The following is a 25,938-nucleotide window of genomic DNA, read 5'->3' on the forward strand; positions in this document are numbered from 1 at the left end:
AAATCAAATGGTTACAGGGGTCTATAGTGACACAGTTTCATGTCACCTTTTCTTAGGCCAACATAATTGTGCTTAACGATATTATCGCGATAATCTAAATATGCTTAAAACTCTTAAAATGTCACTTTTGTCAGCCACTCAAATCCCATGTTTACTTAATGTTACTGTTACAAGTAGAAGTCTGGAATTCAAAATGAACTTGAGTAAAAGTACTTGAGTCAAAATGTAGGTAAAGTACCACATTTAGAACAAATATGGGACATTTGTCATTCTACTACTCTGCCTCTACAATGTGGAATAGCCTGACATCATCCATTAAACCAGGGGTCTTCAACGTTTTCAGGCCAAGGACCCCCTAGCTGAGAGAGAGATAAAGCAGGGACCCCCTACTCTATATTGTATAAAATTGTGCTTCAGATAAACGTTTTCTTTTTACTTGGTCTGCTCCGTTTTCCCTCTACACCTATATCTCTTTGCCAAAAATAGCAGATCTACAAGCTCACAACTCCTCGCAGCGCGAGGCGTTGTGAGCTTGTAGATCTGCTATTTTTTGGCTAAAGTTCCCCTAAGAAAAGGGATGCTACGGTTCAAGTGGTTAATGTACAAAAAAATCATATCACAAAAAGATTTTGCGGACCCCCATGTAGTAGCTCTAAGGACCCCCTAGGGGTCCCGGACCCCCTGTTGAAGACCCCTGCATTAAACTAAGGATGTGAATCACAGGTTTCTTTCAAAAAGTGTCCTGAAAAAACATCTATCAGGAGGAGGAGACCACAAGGGGAGATGAATGCATCCTCTGTTATTATTTCACCCTTTTGTGCCAGGGAAACAAATACCCTAAATCTTCATTATTTAGAAATAACTGTACATAATAATCTGCAGAAACACAACATAATTGCCTCCTAACGCCTGCAACTTTAACTTTTATTTTTTGCCGATATCGATGTTGACCGATGGTGGCAAATATCGTCCAATACTGATATGTGGCCGATATATCGGTGCATCCCTATTTCTGACGAATAAATAATTGAATGGATCAAATCAATGTGACCTGATGACGAGGACAAAGTGTGTGTTCCTCACAAGGCCAGAAACAGACCAGAAAGAAACCAATTAACAATTACTTTAGACATGGGTTATAATTTACTTAAGGTTGGGACAGCCCCACTTAATCCAAGACACAGCTTGGAACACATTCATTACAAAGATAAATATCAGGACTTTTTTTTTTAACATAGAGGTAAATAATATAGTTTATGGGTCTGAGTCTGTGGAATAATTATTAGTCTGACAGAAAAGTCACTGATATGTCTAGTGTGATTATGAGCCTCCATGTTGACCTTACCTGGGACTGCCAGCAGAGGGCAGCAGAGTCATGCACCAGTAATCAGTGACATGAGGTGGAAAGTAACCAATTACATGTACTCAATTACTGTACTTAAGCACCCTTTCGAGGTATTTTTACTTTACTGGAGTATTTCCGGATTTAAATACTTGTACTTTTACTCCACAAAAATCATTATTAAAATAAACATACATTAAACTCTTCAGCCATATACGTAGGCTATTTGAAAATAGCCGATCTACAAGCTCACGTGTCATGGTGCGATGTTGTGAGCCTGTAGATCTGCTATTTTCAAAATATTTTTATACAATTTGTATTGAAAGCTTGTGAAATGGGACATTCTGCATATGTAAGTCGCTTTGGATAAAAGCGTCTGCTAAATGACTGTAATGTAATGTAATGTAATGTAATGACTACATTTACTTTTGTATATAAAAGCAATTTTGATGACCAGACTGTTACTTGTAACAGAGTGTTTCTACATTGCAGTATTGATACTTTTACTTAAGTAAAACATGTGAGTACTTTTCCCACCACTTATCAGTGAATATACAGCCTGGCAACAGGCAGCCTCCTCCACTCATCAGCTCTCAGGAGACATGTGTAATCCAGACAGAGCAGATAGTAATCACATCCTTTACTCTCTCTAGAGTTATAGACCTGTGAGGGTCCATCTGGACGCTGACCTCCTGAGCGTCTTAAAGGAATTCCATGATGACTTTGGGCACAAATATCCACTTCTTGGACTAAAATGATGAACTGAAGTTAAAGCACGTGGTCAAAGCAAAGGTCAATTTCACTGTGACCTCATAAAACACGTTCATTAGATTCCTTCAAAGTCTTCAGTGCATATCGTCACTGTCCAGAAGAAACCCTGATATCTCCATCATTTCCACATTTTATGTTTTTTTTTCCTCCGTATACTCATTCATTGCCAGAGTAAATAAATAAATAAATCACCCACTGACAGCCATTTTTCAACTTGTATCTTATGTGTGGATGCACCCTATGGGCTATTTTTTGAATAGCTAAAGTATAAAAGGTTCAAGAGGTTAAAAATATTGTGACGCTATATTAATTAATTTTGCTGGGGACCCCCTGGTACCCCCCCAAGGACCCCTGGGGGTCCCCGGGCCCCACTTTGAGAACCAATGATTTAGACCTATTTCATCCATGTGTTTTCCAGCTTCACCCAGCTGAGTGCTGCCAACAGAGGACACAACACATAGCTGGGTATGGGAAGCCTTCTGCTGTCACTTTACCCGGAATGACCCAAAGTAGAACAAAGTAGAACACATTAACCACTTTAGCCCTATGTTATACCTAGGCTATTTTATAACGTTGTGAGCTTGTAGATCTGCTATTTTCCACAACAAAAAAAATATACTTTTACTTTTGGTACTTTAAGTATATTTTGATGCCTATACTTTTGTACTTTTACTTAACTCAGTTTTGAATTACGGACTTGTACTTGTAACCGTGTATTTCTCCATTGCAGTATTGATACTTTTACTTAAGTAAAACAAATGGAGTACTTTTACCACCACTGGAAAAGCAGTTGGTTTATCAGTCTGGTGGTGTCGATCTGTTTCTCTACAGTCCAATCAAACAGCTCCAGGCTGACCTTCCCAGTAGTCTGACCATCACAAACAACACATAACTGGCACCACATCTGTCACAAGGACAAACACACTGACAAGCTCAAATTAAATAAGTCAATTCACCTCAGAGACACCACCCACCCCAGCGTTCAATTGCAAAGTTCAACTGATTGCTCATTTGTGGGTGAATTTGTACTTTGACCTTGATCTAAACGCATGTTCATGAATTCTGGTGATCTCAAAAGTATCACCAAATGAAAGGTGATACCTACGGCTGGCCACACCCCTTCCACCATCGTACTATTCACACTCCCTGGGTTGTCAAAAACACAATCTGCACAAAGAGCAGAATAGTAAATTATTCTGTTCTCTTTCTTTGTTCTTATGAAACCTCATTGACTTGTTTTCTTCTTCATAATATCTTACAACTTAACTAAGGATATAGTAGCCTACTTCAAATACAATGGAATAATGTATAGTCATGGTCAGTGTCATGGTCAGTATCACAACACAAATTAACACATGAATTATTTACAAATGAATAATTTAACTTTTAATTATACTATAAATTATTCTCAACCTTTTATTACATAATTTTAATATACTCCCCTTTTAACCATTAATTTGTATCTCTACTCGTGATGACTACTAATTGAAGCCGAGGCCGAATTGGGCCAAATCGCATGGATGAGCCCTGACAGCACATGGTTGGTGCTACAAACTCCAAATTTCGCACACAGATAGCTCAGACCTTTGCCTACGATCTTAGCTAGGCCTCGACCCGACCCGATATGCGGTTTTCCGGAACCAACGCGAAAGGTTCGGAATCTCCATATGCGGAGTCCTGACTACTAATTGAAGCCAATGGACGCCGAATCCAAATTGGCCCGAATCGCATGGATGAGCCCTGAAAGCACATGGTTGGTGCTACAGACTCCAAATTTCGCACACATATAGCTCAGACCTTTGCCTACGATCTTAGCTAGGCCTCGACCCGACCCGATACACAGTTTTTCGGATCCGGCACGAAAGGTTTTGAATCTCCGTATGCGGAGATGACTGACATCGGGCTGTTCCGGAGCAAGCGCTGACTCATTGTGACATCACTTCATAAAAGGCATCACATACACTAGATGAGTCAACAAAAAATCTCTGAGTGTGGCATAAACTATAGTCTTTCTTCCTCTCACTCCGAGGTGACAGATGAAAGTATATAAGCCGGCTTCTAAGCTAAGTCCAGCACTCTTGACAGACCTCTGCATATAGTCTATAAGCAGCTCTCAAAAAAATTAGTACTCCAGAAAAGCTACCAAAGCTAAACCCCGGTGAAGGAGAAATAATTCGTAACAACTTGGTACTTCTAAATTATCAGTGCAAGTTCATGGAAAGCCGGAAGGAATTGCAGGAGCAGGCCTTCAAGACATCGACTCAAGTCCTTCTTTATATACAAAAACTGGAGCAGGAAAAAAGAAAAATGAACCAAAGAATTACAAAACTCGATTGGGATGCGAAATGGAAAGCTAATAAGGCTGTTGCTGGGGATCAGATGGGACAGTCAACATCTGCTGGCCAGACAGGAGGAGCAGACGGAGGAGGAGACAGTGTTCCTGGGGAGCAGATGGAACAGTCAACATCTGGTGGGAAGACAGGAGGAGCAGACAGAGGAGGAGACAGTTTTTTTGATGAGATCGGTGATGAAGAATTAATTAACTGTGCTGCTTTTACTGAAGAAAACAAGGATCAGTCAAGATCTGAGTTGGATGAGGTGCAGACGGGGGAGACAAACATAAGACAAGCTAAATCAACAGCACAAGACCAACAAAAAACAAGTTCTCCAAAAAAACTCAAGCTGAACTCTACCGCTACAAAAAAGAAAAGAGCAACAAAGCGTGGGACTGGGATGATGACTTGAATGATGCAGATTTATGCAGGCTGCATATTCTGCTTAAAGAAACAAACAAAAAGCGACAGAGATATATGCCATATATGGGCATAAAAGGACACATACAAACAGATACATAGATCCCCATATATGGGCATGAAAGGGAAACAGACAGACAGATCCAGAGATCTCCATAATAAAGTCAAAACGGGTCCAATGACAACAGGTATAATGGGGTTTGCATTAAAGGGGGAACCGGCACTGTGTCTGCAACACAGTCGAAGGCACAGACAGATACAGAGATCTCCATTATGGGCATAAAGGGACACAGACAACCAGATACAGAGATCTCCATATATGGGCATACAACTATGACAACAGGTAATGACAAGGGCATTACTGACAACATTGTTTATAGCGAACTCCTTTAGGATAATGGGCATAAATGGACACAGACAGACACAGAGATCTCCATATACGGGCATAAAAGGGACACACCCAGACACATACAGAGATGTCCATATATCACAGACACAGATAGCTCCATATATGGGCATAAATGCACACACAGATGGGCATAAATGGACACAGGCAAACAGATGGCCAAAACGGGTCCTATGACAACAGGTATAATGGGGTTTGATTTAAAGGGTGGAGCATTCATTCCCTATTTACATCGTTCCTGTGTAGGCCGGTCCCCGACTAGACCCTCGGCCACCCGAAGGGCTAGACCCTCGGCCGCCCTTTGGGCGGCCGAGCTTCTAGTGTATTTAATATATGTAAATTATAACCATCTCTAATGTATTTAATATGTAAAGTATAACCATCCAGGTACTTGTAGCTAAAACAAACCATTAGTGTCTTAAGACACTCAAACCAAATGGTTTTCATGTCACAAAATAAACAGAATGACCCTTTAATGTCTCACTATGCTGCTGCCTCACTAACCAAGTCTAGCTAACTAGTTTAGAGCTTAGCATCTTGGTTAGCATTAAACCTCTTCATAAACATCACTAAAACGATACAGTGTTGACACTAAAGTACGTTTAAAACATTAACACAACATTAACACAACCACTGGTTGTTTTTTATCAAGTATCTGGACTCAAACAAGCAAAAGTATGTTATGTTAGCATTAGCAACAGGCTAATGCCTAGTGGTTTCACAACAACACTAAACAGAATTCTCTTTGGTCTGTGGACTCTAATAAGAGCATGTCTCATTAGCTCTGATGTATTATGAAAATGTACAATAAATGATGATTATTCTGTGTTTTCATACCAGTAAATTATCTATAATAAATGATTATTGTGTGTTTTCATACCAGTAGTAGTTCTTCACAGCAACCAAACAAAACCACCTGGCAGGAAGTGACGCTTACAGAACAGGAAGCAGTTCCTGAATATATAGAGGGTATTAAGTGTATTGCGCCCTCCAGTGGGAACAACATGCAACTACACCTCTAAATCACACATCTCTAGTAGCCCTATGACTAATCCTATAGTTACTTCAAAGAAACCTTAACATCTGAAGAGCATTTATACAATGTTCTAACTAAGATGTTTGCCTGAGCGCACACTTTGCAACACAGTCTATGGATGTCTCTATCATCTGTGAGATCCTCTGTGAGAGGAAATACTGCCTGTTGTGTCCTCTTTACATCATAATGCTACTTTTCTTGGCGTTATACTTTATGTTAAAATGAATACCATACTGGGAACAAATCCTCAGAAGCTGTTGTAAGTCAGCACTATAGAGCACTGAAGTCTGATGCCACTGCCACTAGAAGGCACTAGTTTCACAGGTTTGTGGCTTTATTTTTTGTGTTGAAATCTTAGATTTGGGAATCTTAGATCACGTCATATAAGAACTGTGTTCCAAACATAAACACACCACCCTGGCGTTTTTGTCAGGGGGGTGGCTCTGCATTGTTTATGATATTCATTCATATTTGATACAGCCTGTTTCTGGCGAAAATGGAATGAATTATGCCTTAAAAGTCTTAAGAACTACTACTTGCGGGTCTGATATCACTGTCCCTACAGCAGCCGCGTTCATGGGAAATGTAGTCTTTGGGTTGTTTGACTCGTTTCTAGTGTTTATTTTGTGTTACTCTTTGGGTAAATGTGTACATTTACACCTTCAGTCGATGCTTCATATCCATATGAGTACAATCGCCGGGGTGGCATGTTTATTTTTGGGACAAAGTTATTTCATGAAGCGATGTAAGATTCCCCAATGAGGATATCAACACAAAAAGTAAAGCCACGAACCTGCGAAAAGCGCCCTCTACTGGTAGTGACGTCAGGACTTCGGTGCTCTATAAGGGGAAAAGATAACCAAGTCATTCACATAACATGGTTAACAACAGTATTTCCAACCAGACAGACAGTTTTATACAATACAAGAATGTATAATGTCATAATTCTAGCGCCAATTTTCATAAAGATTGAGAAAAGGGGTTCTCAACCTTTTCAGGCCGCAACCCCCCAAAATAATCATATTTGAACTGCATGGGGACCCCCCAAAAAAATAATATTTGAACTGGGGACCCCCCACCCTGAAAAATACTTAGAATTGTAGGAGTTGGGGCGTTACATTTAGTTTGACTCAGTTCCCACAGATAAATAGATCTACATGCTCTAAAAGAGCTTGTAGATCGGCTATTTGAAAAAAAAAAGTTGCCTCTTTGTCTTCTGTTTTTTTTTGTATTAAAAAGGTCTTAAAAGTCCTTAAAATGTTCTCTTCACTGTCATCAACACAAAATCATGTGGGGACCCCCCTGGGGGACCCAACCCACAGGTTGAGAACCACTGGCCTACACCACAGGTCAAAGGTGATGAGCATCAATGCATTCACATGAACACATTTCTCTCCGTCAGTATATATTACACTGGCACCATGATATGAACACAAAGTATCATCAATCATGGAACACCTAACAAGGATATACAGAAATATGTAAATACATCCATACAGTCATTTGATTACAATCAGCAACACCTGCAATCATAGAACAGTGATTGGCTGGACAGTGACTCACCCTCATGATACACCCTCGTGTATGTATATGATTGTTGATAATATATTTAGATAGAATAGAGAATATATTTATAGAATATAAATACTTGTACGTTTATATCTGTATGCATATATGAATTACATTATTACATTATTTAATTATCTGTTTAATGTGTCTGTGGTGAAAGATTAGTTTTATTTAAATTCAAGTTGGTATTATGTAAAAATATAGACGTCAAGCGATGACGCTGAAGTAAGAGGAACAAAGAGGTAGATTAAATACGTTTTATACTTATTCTACTCCTTTTTGAACATGTAGAGTTATAGTATTGTGTTGTTACCTGTGAGGCTTGTTTTTGACATGTTCAACATGTCATTCATCATCATTAATATGGAAGATAAAGGGAGAAGGGAGAGGGAGTCCCATACACACTGTCTTCACTTATAAAGAAATGTATTTAGAATGCAACGTTTCGGCCGCTTGGACCTTCATCAGGCATCCTGAACTGTTTCAGGTGAGAGGTACATGATTGGTCAAAAAAAAGTAGGCTAATTAGATGTTGCTGTGCTTACTTACATACGCAAGCACATGCACGCACACGCACACGCACACACACACACACACACACACACACACACACACACACACACACACACACACACACACACACACACACACACACACACACACACAGGGTGGAGAAAAAAGCTATGGAACTCTGACTGATATTATTTGGAAATAATAGACCATATTCACATGGCGGCCATGTTTGCATTTTGCATTGAAGAAACAGGGTGGCATTTAATTAATTTAATTTTCATTATTTCATTATTTCATTATTTCTTTCTTTCTTTCTTGTGTTTCTCTTCAACAGAATCATCTTTATTGTCACATCACAGGTTAAAGGTGTAAAGAAGTGGGTGAAATTATTTTTAGTGCAGCTCCATCGTTTTAGTTATTTTCAGAAAGAGAAAGAAAAGAAGACGGGGGAGGGGCAAGGAGAGAATAAAATATTAATTAAACAAAGATATTTACATACAGTATGTACGTGAGGTTAGACATAAGGTGCATAAGGTACAGTATGTACATGAGGAGACATAAGGTGCATCAGCAGCAGCTATACTGTTCATGATATGTGCAATAATACAGACTGTCCTCTTTCCAGAAACAGATGATGTAACATCATATCTTTAATCTGATTGGCTGATTCTTCTGAACTAAAGAACGAGACCTCCTTCATTCTCTTTCAGACTCCAGAACTTCTCTTTCAGTAAACATCTGTTTATTCTGATCTGTTTATTCTGATCTGTTTATTCTCATCTATTAAATTCAGTTCAGTTTTGATCAGTGATGATAAAGATTACAGCCACCCTCCTCATCCTCTCCTCTGTACTTCATGTCAAAGCGATCCCAGGAAGTAAGTAAATTATATTTATGTTATTAATATACATTTATATCTACTGTTATTATATAAAACCAAATAAGAACGATGCACAATACAAACAAATGACACATATGCACGCACGCACGCACGCACGCACACACACACACACACACACACACACACACACACACACACACACACACACACACACACACACACACACACACACACACACACACACACACACACACACACACACACACACACACACACACACACACACACACACACACACATTTCACATGACCAGTGTGTTTTTAAAGACATTTGATGGTTTCAGCAGTGAGATGTAATGAGGCTTGGATTGATGTTTAATGAACCTGAACAGCATTTTACCAGTGACGCTGAACACACACATACTGTACGCACACGCACACGCACACACACACACACACACACACACACACACACACACACACACACGCGCGCGCGCGATGTTAGCCTCTGTCAGTAGGGGGGTCAAGATTTTGTCGGGGTGGGGGGGGGACAAAATGTAACTCTGACTGGTATTATTTTACACTATGGAATTGGAAATAATAAACCATATTCACATGGTGGCCATTTTTTCATTTTGCATTGAAGAAACGGGGTGGCAATTCATTAACTTAATAGCAAAATGGCCGCCGTCTGAATATGGTCTTCAGAGACCACACCCCCTTGTCACCCTGCATAATAATACATATGTGCAGAGTAGACCAGTGGAGTGCTCCAGCATTTTATTTGGGTTTTCTCTTCTGAAGTGACCAGATATTTTACTTTCTGATTCAAGTTGTCCCCCTTTCTTTCTTTCTTTCTTTCTTTCTTTCTTTCTTTCTTTCTTTCTTGTGTTCCTCTTCAACAGAATCAGAATCATCTATATTGTCTCATCACAGGTTAAAGGTGTAAATATGTGGGTGAAATCATTTTTTGTGCAGCTCCATTTTAGTTATTTTCAGAAAGAAAAGAAGACGGGGATGGGGGGGGTAAGGAGAGAATAAAAGATGAATTAAACAAAGATATGTGCATACTGTATGTGCATGAGGTTAGACACAAGGTACAGTATGTACATGAGGTTAGACATAAGATGCATAAGGTACAACATGTAAATGAGGAGACATAAGGTGCATGAGCAGCAAATATATACTGTTCATGATCATGTGCAATAATCAAGACTGTCGTCTTCTTGGAAACAGATGATGTAACATCATATCTTTAATCTGATTGGCTGATTCTTCTAAACTACAGAACAGATCCTCCTTCATTCTCTTTCAGACTCCAGAACTTCTCTTTCAGTAAACATCTGTTTATTCTGATTTGTTTATTCTGATCTGTTTATTCTGATCTGTTTATTCTGATCTGTTTATTCTCATCTGTTTATTCTCATCTGTTTATTCTCATCTGTTTATTCTCATCTGTTTATTCTCATCTGTTAAATTCAGATCAGTTTTGATCAGTGATGATGAAGATTACAGCCACCCTCCTCATCCTCTCCTCTGTACTTCATGTCAAAGCGATCCCAGGAAGTAAGTACATTATATTTATGTTATTATATAATATATACATTTATATCTACTGTTATTATACAAAATTAAATTGTATGAACAATGCACAATACAAACAAATGACATGCACACACGAGCACACGCACACACACACACACACACACACACACACACACACACACACACACACACACACACACACACACACACACACACACACACACACACACACACACACACACACACACACACACACACCTACACCTTTTACTACATGTATATACAGTATTGGATCTTGAATGTTGGTCAAAATACATAAACATTAAAACAGATGTTAGGAACTGTTGTTGTGACATCATGAAATAAATCATTCTGTATGAATTACTTTCATAACAAAATACAAAATAAAATAACATTTGAATCTGTTTCAGTGAATAAAACGTTTGACAGGAAGTTACTTTTAATATCCAACCTTTCACTTCATATAAGAACCAAACATGCAGTGGTGTAAAGTAACTAATTACATTTACTCAAGTATTGTACTCAAGTACAATTTTGAGGTACTTAAAATACATTAACTACTTCAGCCCTATCTTATACCTAGGCTATTTGAAAATAGCCGATCTACAAGCTCACAACGCGTCGCATCGCGGCGCGTTGTGAGCTTGTAGATCTGCTATTTTCAAACATTTTAGTAGCCTACTTTTACTTTTGGTACTTTAAATACATTTTTATAGCAATACGTTTGTACTTTTACTCAAGTACATTTTGAATTCCGGAATTTTACCTGTAACCGAGTACTTCTAAATTGCAGTATTGATACTTTTACTTAAATAAAATATTTGAGTACTTTTTCCACCACTGCAAACATGATTGTTTAACATGATGATTATGTGTTATTGTCACTGTGAAGAAGTTTGTTGTTGAATTTAATGTCATTTTTGTTTTATTTCCAGTGTTCCATGAGGAGATTAAAGTCCTTGGCTGTTCAGACACAGTTAAAGACTCATATAAAGAGTTCATGTTTGCACTGGATGGTGAAGTGTTGGCGTACGCAGACTTCAACAAAGGGAAGGTGGTGGAGCCTCAGCCTCCGTTTGTAGATCATATGTCCTACGGTGCAGACACTTATGATTATGCTTTGGGTCAGCAGGCGACCTGCAAAGCCAACCTGGACACCATTCGCACTGCCTTGAAGAAACCACCAGTGAAAGGTACATGAATACTATGAACACAATAGTTATGAACTAAAACGGTTGAATATATTTAACATTAATGAAAATGTTTAAACATGTATATTAAGCATTTATGGTGAAATGTTTTCTAAATAATATGTATTTCTAGTAAACATGAATATGTGCTCAAGGTGCTTTATTTTGTATTTTTTTTTAACAAATCTATGCATTAGTATGTACTTGTATTGTACTTTTAGTATTGTACTTTTACTCCACACAATTATTTGAAAACTTTAGTTACTAGTTACTTTGTAGATTTTGATTATTATTACAAAACATACAGTAACCACTTCAGCCCTATAGGCCATTGAAAATAGCCGATCTACAAGCTCTCAATGCGTCACTAATCACGATTTGATGCATTGTGAGCTTGTAGATCTGCTATTTTCAAAAGATTTGTATACATTTCAAGACTTGAAATGGGACATTTTGTATGAAGAGTATTTTTACTTTTTGTACTTTAAGTACATTTTGATACAAATACTTTTGTACTTTTACTCAAGTACATTTTGAATTCCGGATGTTTAAAGGTAGGGTAAGTGATATTTTTTGGTTAAAACAAAAATGATTTTGTTAAAAGGTTAAAATACTATATTCTGATAGTAATCATTGCTATAGAGTGTTTTTTCAGTAACAGATGTCTCCCTGTCTCTCCAGCTCTTTAATAAACAGAAAATACATGTTTCGGTAGGTGTCAAAATCTCAGCCAATCAGGAGAAAGTACCCATTTTTAAGCTTAATTTGTATAGTGTTCCAGTTCCAATTTTGTCTGCTCATTTCTTTGTGTCATCACTTCCAATTTCACTTGTTTAATCTGTATCCTGATTGAGTTCTCTGTCCTGGTTGGATGAAATTGGAAATGAAACTGAAACTGAAACGAAAATGCATTTTCTGTTTAATAAAGAGGTGGAGAGACAAGGAGACTCCTAATACTGAACAAACACTCTATAGCAATGAGTACTATCAGAATATAGAGCTATTTAACAATTATTTTAACCAACGCAAATGACTTACCCTACCTTTAATTGTAACAGAGTATTTCTCTATATTGCAATTTTTGATACTTTTAAGTAAAACATTTGAGTACTTTTTCCACCACTGAAGGATGGTAGAGTGTGTTACTTTATGCTTGTTTCATTTATTGATCAATACAAAAAAAGCTCATGAGCTTGTAGATCTGCTGTCGGCTGGGGGTGGGTGTGGCCTATCACCTCAGGGGGTTGGTTTGAATCTGTGGGTGTGGCCAAACACCTATTTGAACTGGATAATCGTATTTGAACTGGAGACCCCCAAAATTGTAATATTGATTGACCTGGTATCCTATAGTTTCTTTGAGGCTCTTCATTGTTCTCTCTACTCTCTATATGTGACTATTTACCTTGTTTGCTGACTAGAGTCACTGATGGGAAAAGTACTCAAATGTTTTACTTAAGTAAAATAATCAATGCTGCAATCTAGAAGTATTATGTTACAAGTAAAAGTCCTGAATTCAAGAATGACTTGAGTAAAAGTACAAAAGTATTTGCATCAAAATTTACTTAAAGTACCAAAAGTACTAAAATGTTTGAACATAGCAGATCTACAAGCTCGTAGCGCGGCACTCGGTGCCGCGCTATGAGCTTGTAGATCTTCTATTTTCAAATAGCCTATATATAGTAGTTATAAAAAGGGGTTATCCTGGAAATACATGATGGGGTCTGACAGACAGACAGACAGACAGACAGACAGACAGACAGACAGACAGACAGACAGACAGATTACTCAGCCACGCTAGACAACTGGACACATAGAGAAACTAAACTTAACTGGTAGCTCAATCTCATTGTATTTAATATATTCAATATACATTCAAAACATTTTAATGCCAGATTTCACATCCTGAACCTATTTTAGACTTTATGTAGTGACATATTTGGCCGATAGGGGGCAGTTAGCCTAGTGTTGATATTATACAGATGATAATAAAACTGAACATTAATGACATTTTTCATTTTCTATTTCCAGATGGATATGTGTTCTATGTGGCTACCCGCTGTGTGTTTAACTCCAGTGAGCTGAAGGACATACAGTACATACAGTCATATAATTTCGATGGTGATGAGCTCTACAGGTGGGACAGTAGAGTAGATCAGTGGGTTGGATACACTGAGTTTGGTGTGAAGAACGCAGAGCGCATGAATAAAGATCCTAGAGTACTGGCTGGGATGAGAGCAAACCGAGAGGCATTCTGCAAACACAACATTGAGATCGACTACTCCTCTGTTCTGAACAAGAGAGGTGAGCTGATCTCAGAGCAGCACTCAACACTCATCACCTCATAAACTATAACATGAAATCACATGATTCTATTCAGAGATGATTAATGGTGTTAATATTGATCTGATAATGATTATAAAACATTACTTAATCTGCTGACAAACATTTCAGATCCTCTTAACCCATTAAGATCTGAAGAAGCATCTGTGTCACATTTTGATTTGAGCTAAAAAGCATTACTTTACACTTTGGCTATTAAAAAATAGCAGATCTACAAGCTCATAAAGCGGCACCGAGTGCCGCACTATGAGCTTGTAGATCTGCTATTTTTAAAAAATCAAGAAAATGTGTGTAAATTCATATATTTATATTATTTTCAAGCTAACATTTTTAACTCAAATCTTTGCTTCTGGGGGTCCCTGGAACAAAGTATTTTGAGATGGGCGTCGGCATTTTGGGTGGTCCTTTACATGAAAAAAGTTTGAGAACTACTGATAAAGAAACAATAGTTAGGATATTTTTTAGTTTTTGTCGCATTCCTGAGCCAATAATTTGATTGATTAATTTGGAAAGATGCTAATATCTCTGGTAGGAGACTCAAAGGAGACTCTTTGAGTGTCCTATCGGCAGTGCCGGATTTATAGGAGTTGAGGCCCATGGGCTAAAGTAATTTTCGAGGCCCCCATTGGCGAGACACATGCGCGAAAAATTATCGCGGTTTTGGGCGTATTGGGTTAGTTTTTTATTCAGTTTTTGGTTTCTTTATTTCGGTTTTAGGGTTAGAAAAAAACAATTTGATCATAAAACAAAAAAATAAAAAACATAAACTTTTATTTTTTTCACTAAAAAATCGGAGCCCCCCCCCCCCAGTTGGAGGCCCGTGGGCTGCAGCCCACCCTAACCCAACGGTAAGTCCAGCCCTGCCTATCGGAGAGACCGCCGGTCATCAAATTATTGGCTTAGGAATGCGACAAAAACTAGACAAGAGAAGGAAAAAGAGTCTAGGACGTGAGGAGCGTTGTCCAGGGTGTTTTAGAGAAGATTCTGACAGCTTCCCTGTGTTAGCTGATCTGAGTGAGCGGGAGGGGTTGTTAACCTGTTGAAGCTTTCTAGATCATTTGGATCTCATTTGGATAATATACAATTATTAATGATGATGACATGTTCAAATGACTGGTATTTATTAATAAGGGTAATAATAATAATAATAATAATAATAATAATAATAATAATAATAATAATAATAATAATAATATTTATCCAGTGGAGCCCAAAGTGAGACTGAAGTCAGAGACTCCCCCTCGTCGTGGTGAACACACTCACATGCTGAGGTGCAGCAGCTACGACTTCTATCCTAAAGTGATCCTGGTGACCTGGTGGATAGGTCAAGAACCTTTGACCTCTGGTCTCTCCTCTACCGCTGAGCTGTCTGATGGAGACTGGTACTACCAGTACCACTCCTACCTGGAGTACACACCCAGGTACACACCTAACAGACACCTATACATAGAAATACACACCTAATAGACACCTCTACTGGTACTACCAGTGTGTGTGTGTGTGTGTGTGTGTGTGTGTGTGTGTGTGTGTGTGTGTGTGTGTGTGTGTGTGTGTGTGTGTGTGTGTGTGTGTGTGTGTGTGTGTGTGTGTGTGTGTTACAGATCAGGAGAGAAGATCACATGCATGGTGGAACATCCCAGCCTGACCGCGCCTATCAAGATGGACTGGGGTCAGTTACTGTAATCTAGTGTAATCTACTGTACTGTCAAAATAGCAGATCTACAAGCTCATAGTGCGGCACCGAGTGCCGCACTATGAGCTTGTAGATCTGCTATTTTTGAAAAATCGTTAACATTTGTGCAAATCTTTGAATATATGTACTTTTAAAGCAAACATTTGTAACTGTAAAATGTCTCTCAACATATGTCTTCATTTTTCTGAATAAATATATCAGTGGTGCTCAAACTTTTTCTTGTCAAGGACCCCCAAATTGATATGTTTTTGGCCGCTGATCCCCATCAAAATATGTTGTTCCAGAAGAAAATGTTTGAGTTAAAAATGTTGTTTAAAAAATAAAATATATAAATTATATTCAAACATTTGCACAAATGTTCAAGATAAATAGCAGATCTACAAGCTCATAGCGCGGCACTCAGATTGATTTGATAAAAACAGATAAAAGACCAAATTGATTTGATAAAAAACAGATCAAAGACAAGATTGATTTGATAAAAGTAGATCAAAGAGTCATCATGGTTTTATCAATGTGAAAACAAGACCGTTTTCTAAGACAGAACAAGCGCTGATGTTCTTTTTTACAAACTGCCTCACAGTTCTGAGTCCAGTGGCGTGCACAGACATTTTGAGGGGCAGGTGCTCAAGTAAATTGTACTTTTTTGTTTACTTGGTCTGCTCTTTTTTCCCTCTACACCTATACCTTTTTGCCAAAAATAGCCGATCTACAAGCCCACAACGCCTCGCAGCTTGTAGATCTGCTATTTTTGGCTAAAGTTCTCCTCAGAAAAGGGAGGCTAGGTTTCGAGTGGTTAAGGTAAAAAGAAAAATCATATCACATAAAGATTTGGCGGACCCCCTGTAGTAACTCTGAGGACCCCCTAGGGGTCCCGGACCCCCTGTTGAAGACCCCTGCTGTAAACTGAAAAAAAAAAAGTTTTTTCTTCTTTTTTTCAAAAGGGCACTTCTGGTCAAGAGGGCAAAGGGCAGGTGCTCTAGCACCACCTAGAGTCTATCTGTGCACGTCCCTGTCTGAGTCTATGACTCTGTCCCAAGATGCTTTCTGCACATTCCACAGCCTGGTTTATAACCATCATAGTAAAAGGTTGATTCATGTCTTCTAAAATCTATCATCATATCCTTTGTTTTGGATGTATTTAGCTCTAAGAAGGACATGTCACATCAGGTGACAAACTCCTCAAGGACTGGACCAATAGGGTTGGACTCATTATTACTGAACAGACTCACAATGACTGTGTCGTCTGTTTATTGTTTATTGTGTTTGGTTGTTGTAGCTTATTGTCAGATGACTCCATGTCTGAGTCAGTGAAGAACAAGGTGTTTTAATCTACTGTAATGATATGATATGATATATGATATATGATATAATATTTGTATTGTCAGATGACTCCATGCCAGAGTCAGTGAAGAACAAGGTGGCCATGGGAGCATCAGGTCTGGTTCTGGGTCTGGTCATGTTCCTGTCTGGATTCATCTACTTCCAGTGGAAGAAACGAGGTGAATGACATTTTTGATTAACATGTTTTTAACATGTTTCATTAATTATTATACTACCAGTGGAAGAAATGAGGTCAGATCAACAGAGGATCACATGACATGTGGAACCCTCACAGAAATGCAAACAAACAAACAAACAAACAAACATGTAAAGCCACAACCTAAACTGGTTTATATTGGTTTAGAACCTTAACCGGTTTAGACCAGTTTAGATAACCTAGTTAGAGGTCAAAGTGTGTTCTATGTTGTCACATTTAGCTTTAATACATCAGTGTTACATTTAGAGTACACACAATACAGCACATATGATTTATTTGTGTGTCTGCTTTAACTGTCTCTCTTCTTCTTCTATCAGGTCGTATTCTGGTGCCGACAACCAATGATGATCTTTAGACTCCTCCCACACACCCAGGTTCACTTCCTCTTTCTTTTTACTGAACTTTTTTCTTTTTGTTCATGTATAAAAGTGTATAAAAGTAGAAAACACACACAAAACATGCTTGTGTAAGAAGTGAAACAACTAGCCTGGTAAACCATCCCGGTCGCGTGAATTTACATTATCATGTGTCTTCTGCTTCATTTATTATAATAATGAATCTAATAATCAAATGTAATAATCAAATGATTTGTTGTATCAGACAACACTGATGACTATGTGGTCAGATGAGGGGGGGGGGTTGTGTGTGTCTTCATCAGTTTGATGAACCGCCCACACTAATTAGGACTCCCTCTTCCTTTGGTGTGTCGCCCAGGTGGCGCCTAAACCCTGACCTTTAACCTCACATAAACTATGTCTATAAACCTAACCTTAACCCTAACCTTACTAATAACTTGTTCATGATCTATTAACCATTTATAGCATGGTTTTCAATCATTAAATCTTTAACCATTAACACACATTTAACAAGTTATGAATAACACATTAACTAATAATTTGGGAATGATTAATTTACTATTATAAGGGAATGTTATTCTAAAGTGTTAACATGTTCACACAGTTAATACATTCTGATTCTTAATGGTTTATTGTCTTTTCACAGAACACCTGGGTGTGTTTTCAGAGAAGCAGAGAGTCCTCCCTGGTGGAGAGAGGAGGAAATACATGTGTGTCCATTCAGCTTTTAAATACTCATAACAGCAGCACAATGATGACATCATCAACCTTTTTCACTAATGTGTCCTTTAAACAATTAAAAATGATAATTGGCTAGCTAAGGCTAACGATAATTACTGTCTTTTCCCGGTGTTTCGCCCAGGTCAACGTGGTTTTGAGGTGAGATTAAGGTTAGGGTTTAAGTTAGGTTTATAGACATAGTTTATGTGAGGTTAAAGGTCAGGGTTTAGGCTTCACCTGGGCGCCACACCAAAGGAAGAGGGAGTCCCAATTACTGTGGGCGGTTCATCAAATGACTTTGTATAGTTTCGTCAGAAAACACAAACATAATATTTCAGTTATACACTATATTGAAACATTAAATAAATGATCACACACACAATCAGAGTTCTTCATAACATATATAATATTAATATCCATCTGAATGGAAGTCAGTCAACCATGTTTGTGAAAAAGTTTTTTTTATTATGTTATACTTGACCATAAGTAATTTATTATTATGTAATCATTTATAATGTGTGATAATTAATGTGTTAGGGTCATCATGACATCACTATTTCCCTGTGATGGGTGGACCTGATCCTCTAGGGTGGTCTGAGGTGATGTGTGGACCTAAACCCTCTAGGGTGGTCTGAGGTGATTATTTATCTTTCCGTTTTTCAGCTCCACTGTTGTGTTTCTATCCGTTCCTTCCCCCCTGGGATCTGGGCCCCTGATCATGAATGGTTTGAAGTTCAGATGTTAGATTTTGGCTTTAATTTGCTTGGTTTGAATGGAATGTCACAATATCAATAAAGGAATGAGAAAACATAACTGTGCCTCATGTTCTCTTCCATTTCACTGCAGGTGGGTTGCCAATTTCAGCCAATCAAGAGAGAGTGCTCATTCACAATATAGAGCTATTTAACACTGTTACTGAACAAACACTCTATACTGTATAATATACATATTATAATATTAGGATACCGTTTTTTTAAATACCAAAAATAGCAGATATTATCTGCTATTTTTGGTATTTAAAATTGTGAATTAGTCTAGTGTTTCTTTTCCGATAATTTGTTAAACATTTGGACATTTTGGGACATTTTGGCCTATAGTAACATGAGCCAACAATATAGGACACCAAGTTGAAAACACAGCTATGACTTTGGAAAATTCCAGAAAGTTCTTCTTCACCCACTGATGACTTCCTCAAACATTACTTTAACTATTGATGGAATGATCTAACACACACTGGTCCCAAACCTTTCAGCTCAAGACCCAATTGAGAGAAATTAGACGTTTGCCCGAGAGCCAAACATAGTGAAAATAATACTTTTTTCCCCCGTTTTTTTTATTTATTTCATGGTGAAATATTAAAGAGGAATACCTACATTTGACATGTATATTTGTACTTTAATATATTTTGATGAGACATATTTTTTATGGAATTTATTATATTGGGTAAAATATACAACGTTAGTGTTATAGGGTTAAGTAAATGTTACTTATCACCACTGCTTCATTACTATTTACTACTTGAAGAATTCAGCTTCTAGTTTGTAAATAGAATGGTGAGTTATTTTCTACATAGATAGTTAAACATGTGTGAAGCATTTACAGTCTGTTTTGTTAATGTTTATCGGTAGTGTCAGTGCGAGTTAAAAGGGAGTTGTTTAGTATTAAGTCATATTGTGTTAAAATAAGTGTTAAATAACTCTATATTCTGTCATAACGTGTTTGTTCAGTAACAGTGTACGCCCTGTCTCTCCAGCTCTTTAACCCATTCAACTTATCTGTGTAACCACTTGATCCATATTGTATACTTTGGCCATTCAAAAATAGCAGATATACAAACTCATAGAGCTCTCTCTATTATTCCACACTACAGTATGAGAGCATTTCCTGTCTTTGACAAAGGACCACGTTGTGATTATGTTACAGCTCGGACAATTTGTGTTGCATCCAACATTTACAATATTCACTTATTATTCAAAGTGACATTTACACCACATCACAGTCACTATGTTTTACTATGAGAGAGAGAGAGAGAGAGAGAGAGAGAGAGAGGAGAGAGAGAGAGAGAGAGAGAGAGAGAGAGAGAGAGAGAGAGAGAGAGAGAGAGAGAGAGAGAGAGAGAGAGAGAGAGAGAGAGAGAGAGAGAGAGAGAGAGAGAGAGAGAGAGAGAGAGAGAGAGAGAGAGAGAGAGAGAGATAGATGGGGGGGGGGGTCTGGGGGAGATTTGAACTTACTTCATTAGACACTATTGTAACCATTATGACAAATGAAATTCCGGGAGTAGGACAGAGGCCCTACGTCCTCCCGGAGGGGGCTCCTAACTGGCTCAGTTGTGTCAGTAGGAAACAACAGCAGAGACAACACACAGTGTGTTTTTATTTTACCTGACAGTAGCAGCCTAACTAAATGTACACCACATGACCCCAAAACACAATCAAATGGTTACAGGTGTCTATAGTGACACAATGTCATGTCACCTTTTCTTAGGCCAACATAATTGTGCTTAACGATATTATCACGATAATCTAAATATGCTTAAAACTCTTACAATGGCTCTTTGTCAGACACTCAAATCCCATGTTTACTTAATGTTACTGTTACAAGTAAAAGTCTGGAATTCAAAATGAACTTGAGTAAAAGTACTTGAGTCAAAATGTAGGTAAAGTACCACATTTAGAACAAATATGAGACATTTGTCATTCTACTACTCTGCCTCCACAATGTGGAATAACCTGACATCATCCATTAAACCAGGGGTCTTCAACGTTTTCAGGCCAAGGACCCCTAGCTGAGAGAGAGATAAAGCAGGGACCCCCTACTCTATATTGTATAAAATTGTGCTTCAGATAAACGTTTTCTTTTTACTTGGTCTGCTCCGTTTTCCCTCTACACCTATATCTTTTTGCCAAAAATAGCAGATCTACAAGCTCACAACGCCTCGCGCTGCGAGGCGTTGTGAGCTTGTAGATCTGCTATTTTGGCTAAAAGTTCTCCTCAGAAAAGGGATGCTAGGGTTCAAGTGGTTAATGTACAAAAAAAAAATCATATCACACAAAGATTTTGCGGACCCCCATGTAGTAGCTCTAAGGACCCCCTAGGGTCCCGGACCCCCTGTTGAAGACCCCTGCATTAAACTAAGGATGTGAATCACAGGGTTTCTTTCAAAAACTGTCCTGAAAAAACATCTATCAGGAGGAGGAGACCACAAGGGGAGATGAATGCATCCTCCGTTATTATTTCACCCTTTTGTGCCAGGGAAACAAATACCCTAAATCTTCATTATTTAGAAATAACTGTTAATAATAATCTGCAGAAACACAACATAATTGCCTCCTAACCGCCTGTAACTTTAACTTTTATTTTTTGCCGATACCGATGTTGACCGATAGTGGCAAATATCGCCCAATACCGATATGTGGCCGATATATCGGTGCATCCCTATTTCTGACTAATACATAATTGAATGGATCAAATCAATGTGACCTGATAACGAGGACAAAGTGTGTGTTCCTCACAAGGCCAGAAACAGACCAGAAAGAAACCAATTAACAATTATTTTGACATGGGTTATAATTTAATTAAGATTGGGACAGCCCCACTTAATCCAAGACACAGCTTGGAACACATTCATTACAAAGATAAAGATCAGGACTTTTTTTTAACAGAGAGGGAAATAATATAGTTTATGGGTCTGAGTCTGTGGAATAATTATTAGTCTGACAGAAAAGTCACTGATATGTCTAGTGTGATTATGAGCCTCCATGTTGACCTTACCTGGGACTGCCAGCAGAGGGCAGCAGAGTCATGCTCTGCTCTGCTCTGCTGCACCAATAATCAGTGATATTGGTGGAAAGTAAACAATTACATGTACTCAATGACTGTACTTAAGCACCCTTTTGAGGTATTTTTACTTTACTGGAGTATTTCCAGTTTTCAATACTTGTACTTTTACATTTACATTATTAACATAAACATACATTAACCTCTTCAGCCATATACGTAGGCTATTTGAAAATAGCCGATCTACAAGCTCACGTGTCATGGTGCGACGTATTGTGAGCTTGTAGATCTGCTATTTTCAAAAGATTTTTATACAATGTGTATTGAAAGCTTGTGAAATGGGGCATTCTGCATAATGAGTACATTTACTTTTGTAAATCAAAGAGTGTTTCTACATTGCAGTATTGATACTTTTCCTTAAGTAAAAAATGTGAGTACTTTTCCCACCACTTATCAGTGAATATACAGCCTGGCAACAGGCAGCCTCCTCCACTCATCAGCTCTCAGGAGACATGTGTAATCCAGACAGAGCAGATAGTAATCACATCCTTTACTCTCTCTAGAGTTATAGACCTGTGAGGGTCCATCTGGACGCTGACCTCCTGAGCGTCTTAACCCTTTAAGACCGGGAAGGGAACGCTTGTGTGTCATTTTAAGATTTATTTGGCTATTCAAAAATAGCAGATATACAAGCTCATAGCGCGGCACCGAGTGCCGCGCTATGAGCTTGTAGATCTGCTATTTTTTAGAACAATCTTGAACATTTGTGCAAATCTTTTATATACATTTTTTGCTCAAATCTTTGCTTCTGGGGGTCCCTGGGGAAAAAAAGGTTTTAGATGGGAGGGGGTCCGCGGACAAATACATATTATTTTGGGGGTCCTTGACATGAAAAAAGTTGATAACCATTGATAATATAGCAACATAAGTCAAAAATAAAATTAAAACAAACTTTGGGAATGAAAAAATGTTAGGATTTAGAAGACATTCCCCAAAAGCAAAGATTTGAATTAAAAACTTTAGCTTTAAAAAAGTATATATATATTCAAACTAAAGATTTGCAAACATTTTCACGATTTTTCAACAACAAAAAAATAGCAGATGTACAAGCTCGTAGCGCGGCACTCGGTGCCGCGCTACGAGCTTGTATATCTGCTATTTTTGTATAGCTAAATAAATCTTAAAATGACACAGATGCGTTCCCGGTCTTAATGGGTTAAAGGAATTCCATGATGACTTTGGGCACAAATATCCACTTCTTGGACTAAAATGATGAACTGAAGTTAAAGCACGTGGTCAAAGCAAAGGTCAATTTCACTGTGACCTCATAAAACACGTTCATTAGATTCCTTCAAAGTCTTCAGTGCATATCGTCACTGTCCAGAAGAAACCCTGATATCTCCATCATTTCAACGTTTTATGTTTTTTTTCTCCTCCGTACACTCATTCACTGCCAGAGTAAATACATAAATCACCCACTGCCAGCCATTTTTCAACTTGTATCTTATGTGTGGATGCACCCTATGGGCTATTTTTTGAATAGCTAAAGTATAAAAGGTTAAAGAGGTTAAAAATATTGTGACGCTATATTAATTAATTTTGCTGGGGACCCCCTGGTACCCCCCCAAGGACCCCTGGGGGTCCACGGGCCCCACTTTGAGAACCAATGATTTAGACCTATTTCATCCATGTGTTTTCCAGCTTCACCCAGCTGAGTGCTGCCAACAGAGGACACAACACATAGCTGGGTATGGGAAGCCTTCTGCTGTCACTTTACCCGGAATGACCCAAAGTAGAACACATTAACCACTTTAGCCCTATGTTATACCTAGGCTAGATCTGCTATTTTCCACACACACAAAAAAATACTTTTACTTTTGGTACTTTAAGTATATTTTGATGCCTATACTTTTGTACTTTTACTTAACTCAGTTTTGAATTACGGACTTGTACTTGTAACCGAGTATTTCTCCATTGCAGTATTGATACTTTTACTTAAGTAAAACAAATGGAGTACTTTTTCCACCACTGGAAAAGCAATTGGTTTATCAGTCTGGTGGTGTGGATCTGTTTCTCTACAGTCCAATCAAACAGCTCCAGTCAATTCACCACAGGGTCACAACCCACCGAAGCGTTCAATCGCAAATTTCAACTGATTGCTCATTTGTGGGTGAATTTGTACTTTGACCTTGATCTAAACGCATGTTCATGAATTCTGGTGATCTCAAAAGTATCACCAAATGAAAGGGCATCCCCCAATTTAGTTGGAAATAATACGTTCAATGTTCTTTCTACAGTGTTTGGTTCCAAATGTAAGTTGGACTAGCGGCCATTCTGACAGAGACAAACGTCCTACTACTAGGACAGAGGTGGAGGTGGAGAACTGCTACTCAGGGTCTTACCTGTATAGATGAATCAAGCTGGTCAGATATCCTTTGTGGGCGGGTCCTACGGCTGGCCACACCCCTTCCACCATCGTACTATTCACACTCCCTGGGTTGTCAAAAACACAATCTGCACAAAGAGCAGAATAGTAAATCATTCTGTTCTCTTTCTTTGTTCTTATGAGACCTCATTGACTTATTTTCTTCTTCATAATATCTTACAACTTAACTAAGGATATAGTAGCCTACTTCAAATACAATGGAATAATGTATAGTCATGGAGTGTCCTGGTCAGTATCATGGTCAGTATCACAACACAAATTAACACATGAATGATTTACAAATGAATAATTTAACTTTTAATTATACTATATTATCAACCTTTTAATACATCATTTTAATATATTCCCCTTTTAACCATTAATTTGTATCTCTAATTTATTTAATATATGTAAATTATAACCATCTCTAATGTATTTAATATATGTAAAGTATAACCATCCAGGTACTTATAGCTAAAACAAACCATTAGTGTCTGAAGATACTCAAACCAAAAGGTTTTCATGTCACAAAATAAGCAGAATGACCCTTTAATGTCTCACTATGCTGCTGCCTCACTAACCAAGTCTAGCTAGCTAGCTTAGAGCTTAGCATCTTGGTTAGCATTAAACCTCTTCATAAACATCACTAAAACGATACAGTGTTGACACTAAAGTACGTTTAAAACATTAACACAACATTAACACAACCACTGGTTGTTTTTATCAAGTATCTGGACTCAAACAAGCAAATAAAGTATGTTATGTTAGCATTAGCAACAGGCTAATGCCTAGTGGTTTCACCACAACACTAAACAGAATTCTCTTTGGTCTGTGGACTCTAATAAGAGCATGTCTCATTAGCTCTGATGTATTATGGAAATGTACAATAAATGATGATTATTCTGTGTTTTCATACCAGTAAATTATCTATAATAAATGATTATTGTGTGTTTTCATACCAGTAGTAGTTCTTCACAGCAACCAAACAAAACCACCTGGCAGGAAGTGACGCTTACAGAACAGGAAGCAGTTCCTGAATATATAGAGTGTATTGCGCCCTCCAGTGGGAACAACATGCAACTACACCTCTAAATCACACATCTC

General features: G+C 38.1%; 1 protein-coding gene across 11 annotated transcripts in view; it reads left to right on the forward strand.

Annotated features, from left to right (window-relative positions):
- LOC311044491 (uncharacterized protein) overlaps nt 1–25,938 on the forward strand; it is a 98,861-nt gene that overhangs the window by 37,070 nt on the left and 35,853 nt on the right. For 2 of the 11 annotated variants that reach the window (XM_084056126.1, XM_084056124.1), the window contains exons 1-2: nt 9,129–9,271; nt 10,718–10,796. Coding sequence is in view for 6 of the 11 variants with exons in the window: in XM_084056121.1 (XP_083912247.1) it covers nt 10,730–10,796; nt 11,732–11,989 (325 nt within the window). In the remaining 5 variants the exon portion in view is untranslated. The other 9 variants (XM_084056121.1, XM_084056122.1, XM_084056123.1 and 6 more) reach the window with 9 other exon arrangements.

The sequence above is a fragment of the Gymnoscopelus microlampas genome (genome assembly GCF_963454915.1).
Source record: "Gymnoscopelus microlampas genome assembly, chromosome: 4".
Classification (NCBI taxonomy): domain Eukaryota; kingdom Metazoa; phylum Chordata; class Actinopteri; order Myctophiformes; family Myctophidae; genus Gymnoscopelus; species Gymnoscopelus microlampas.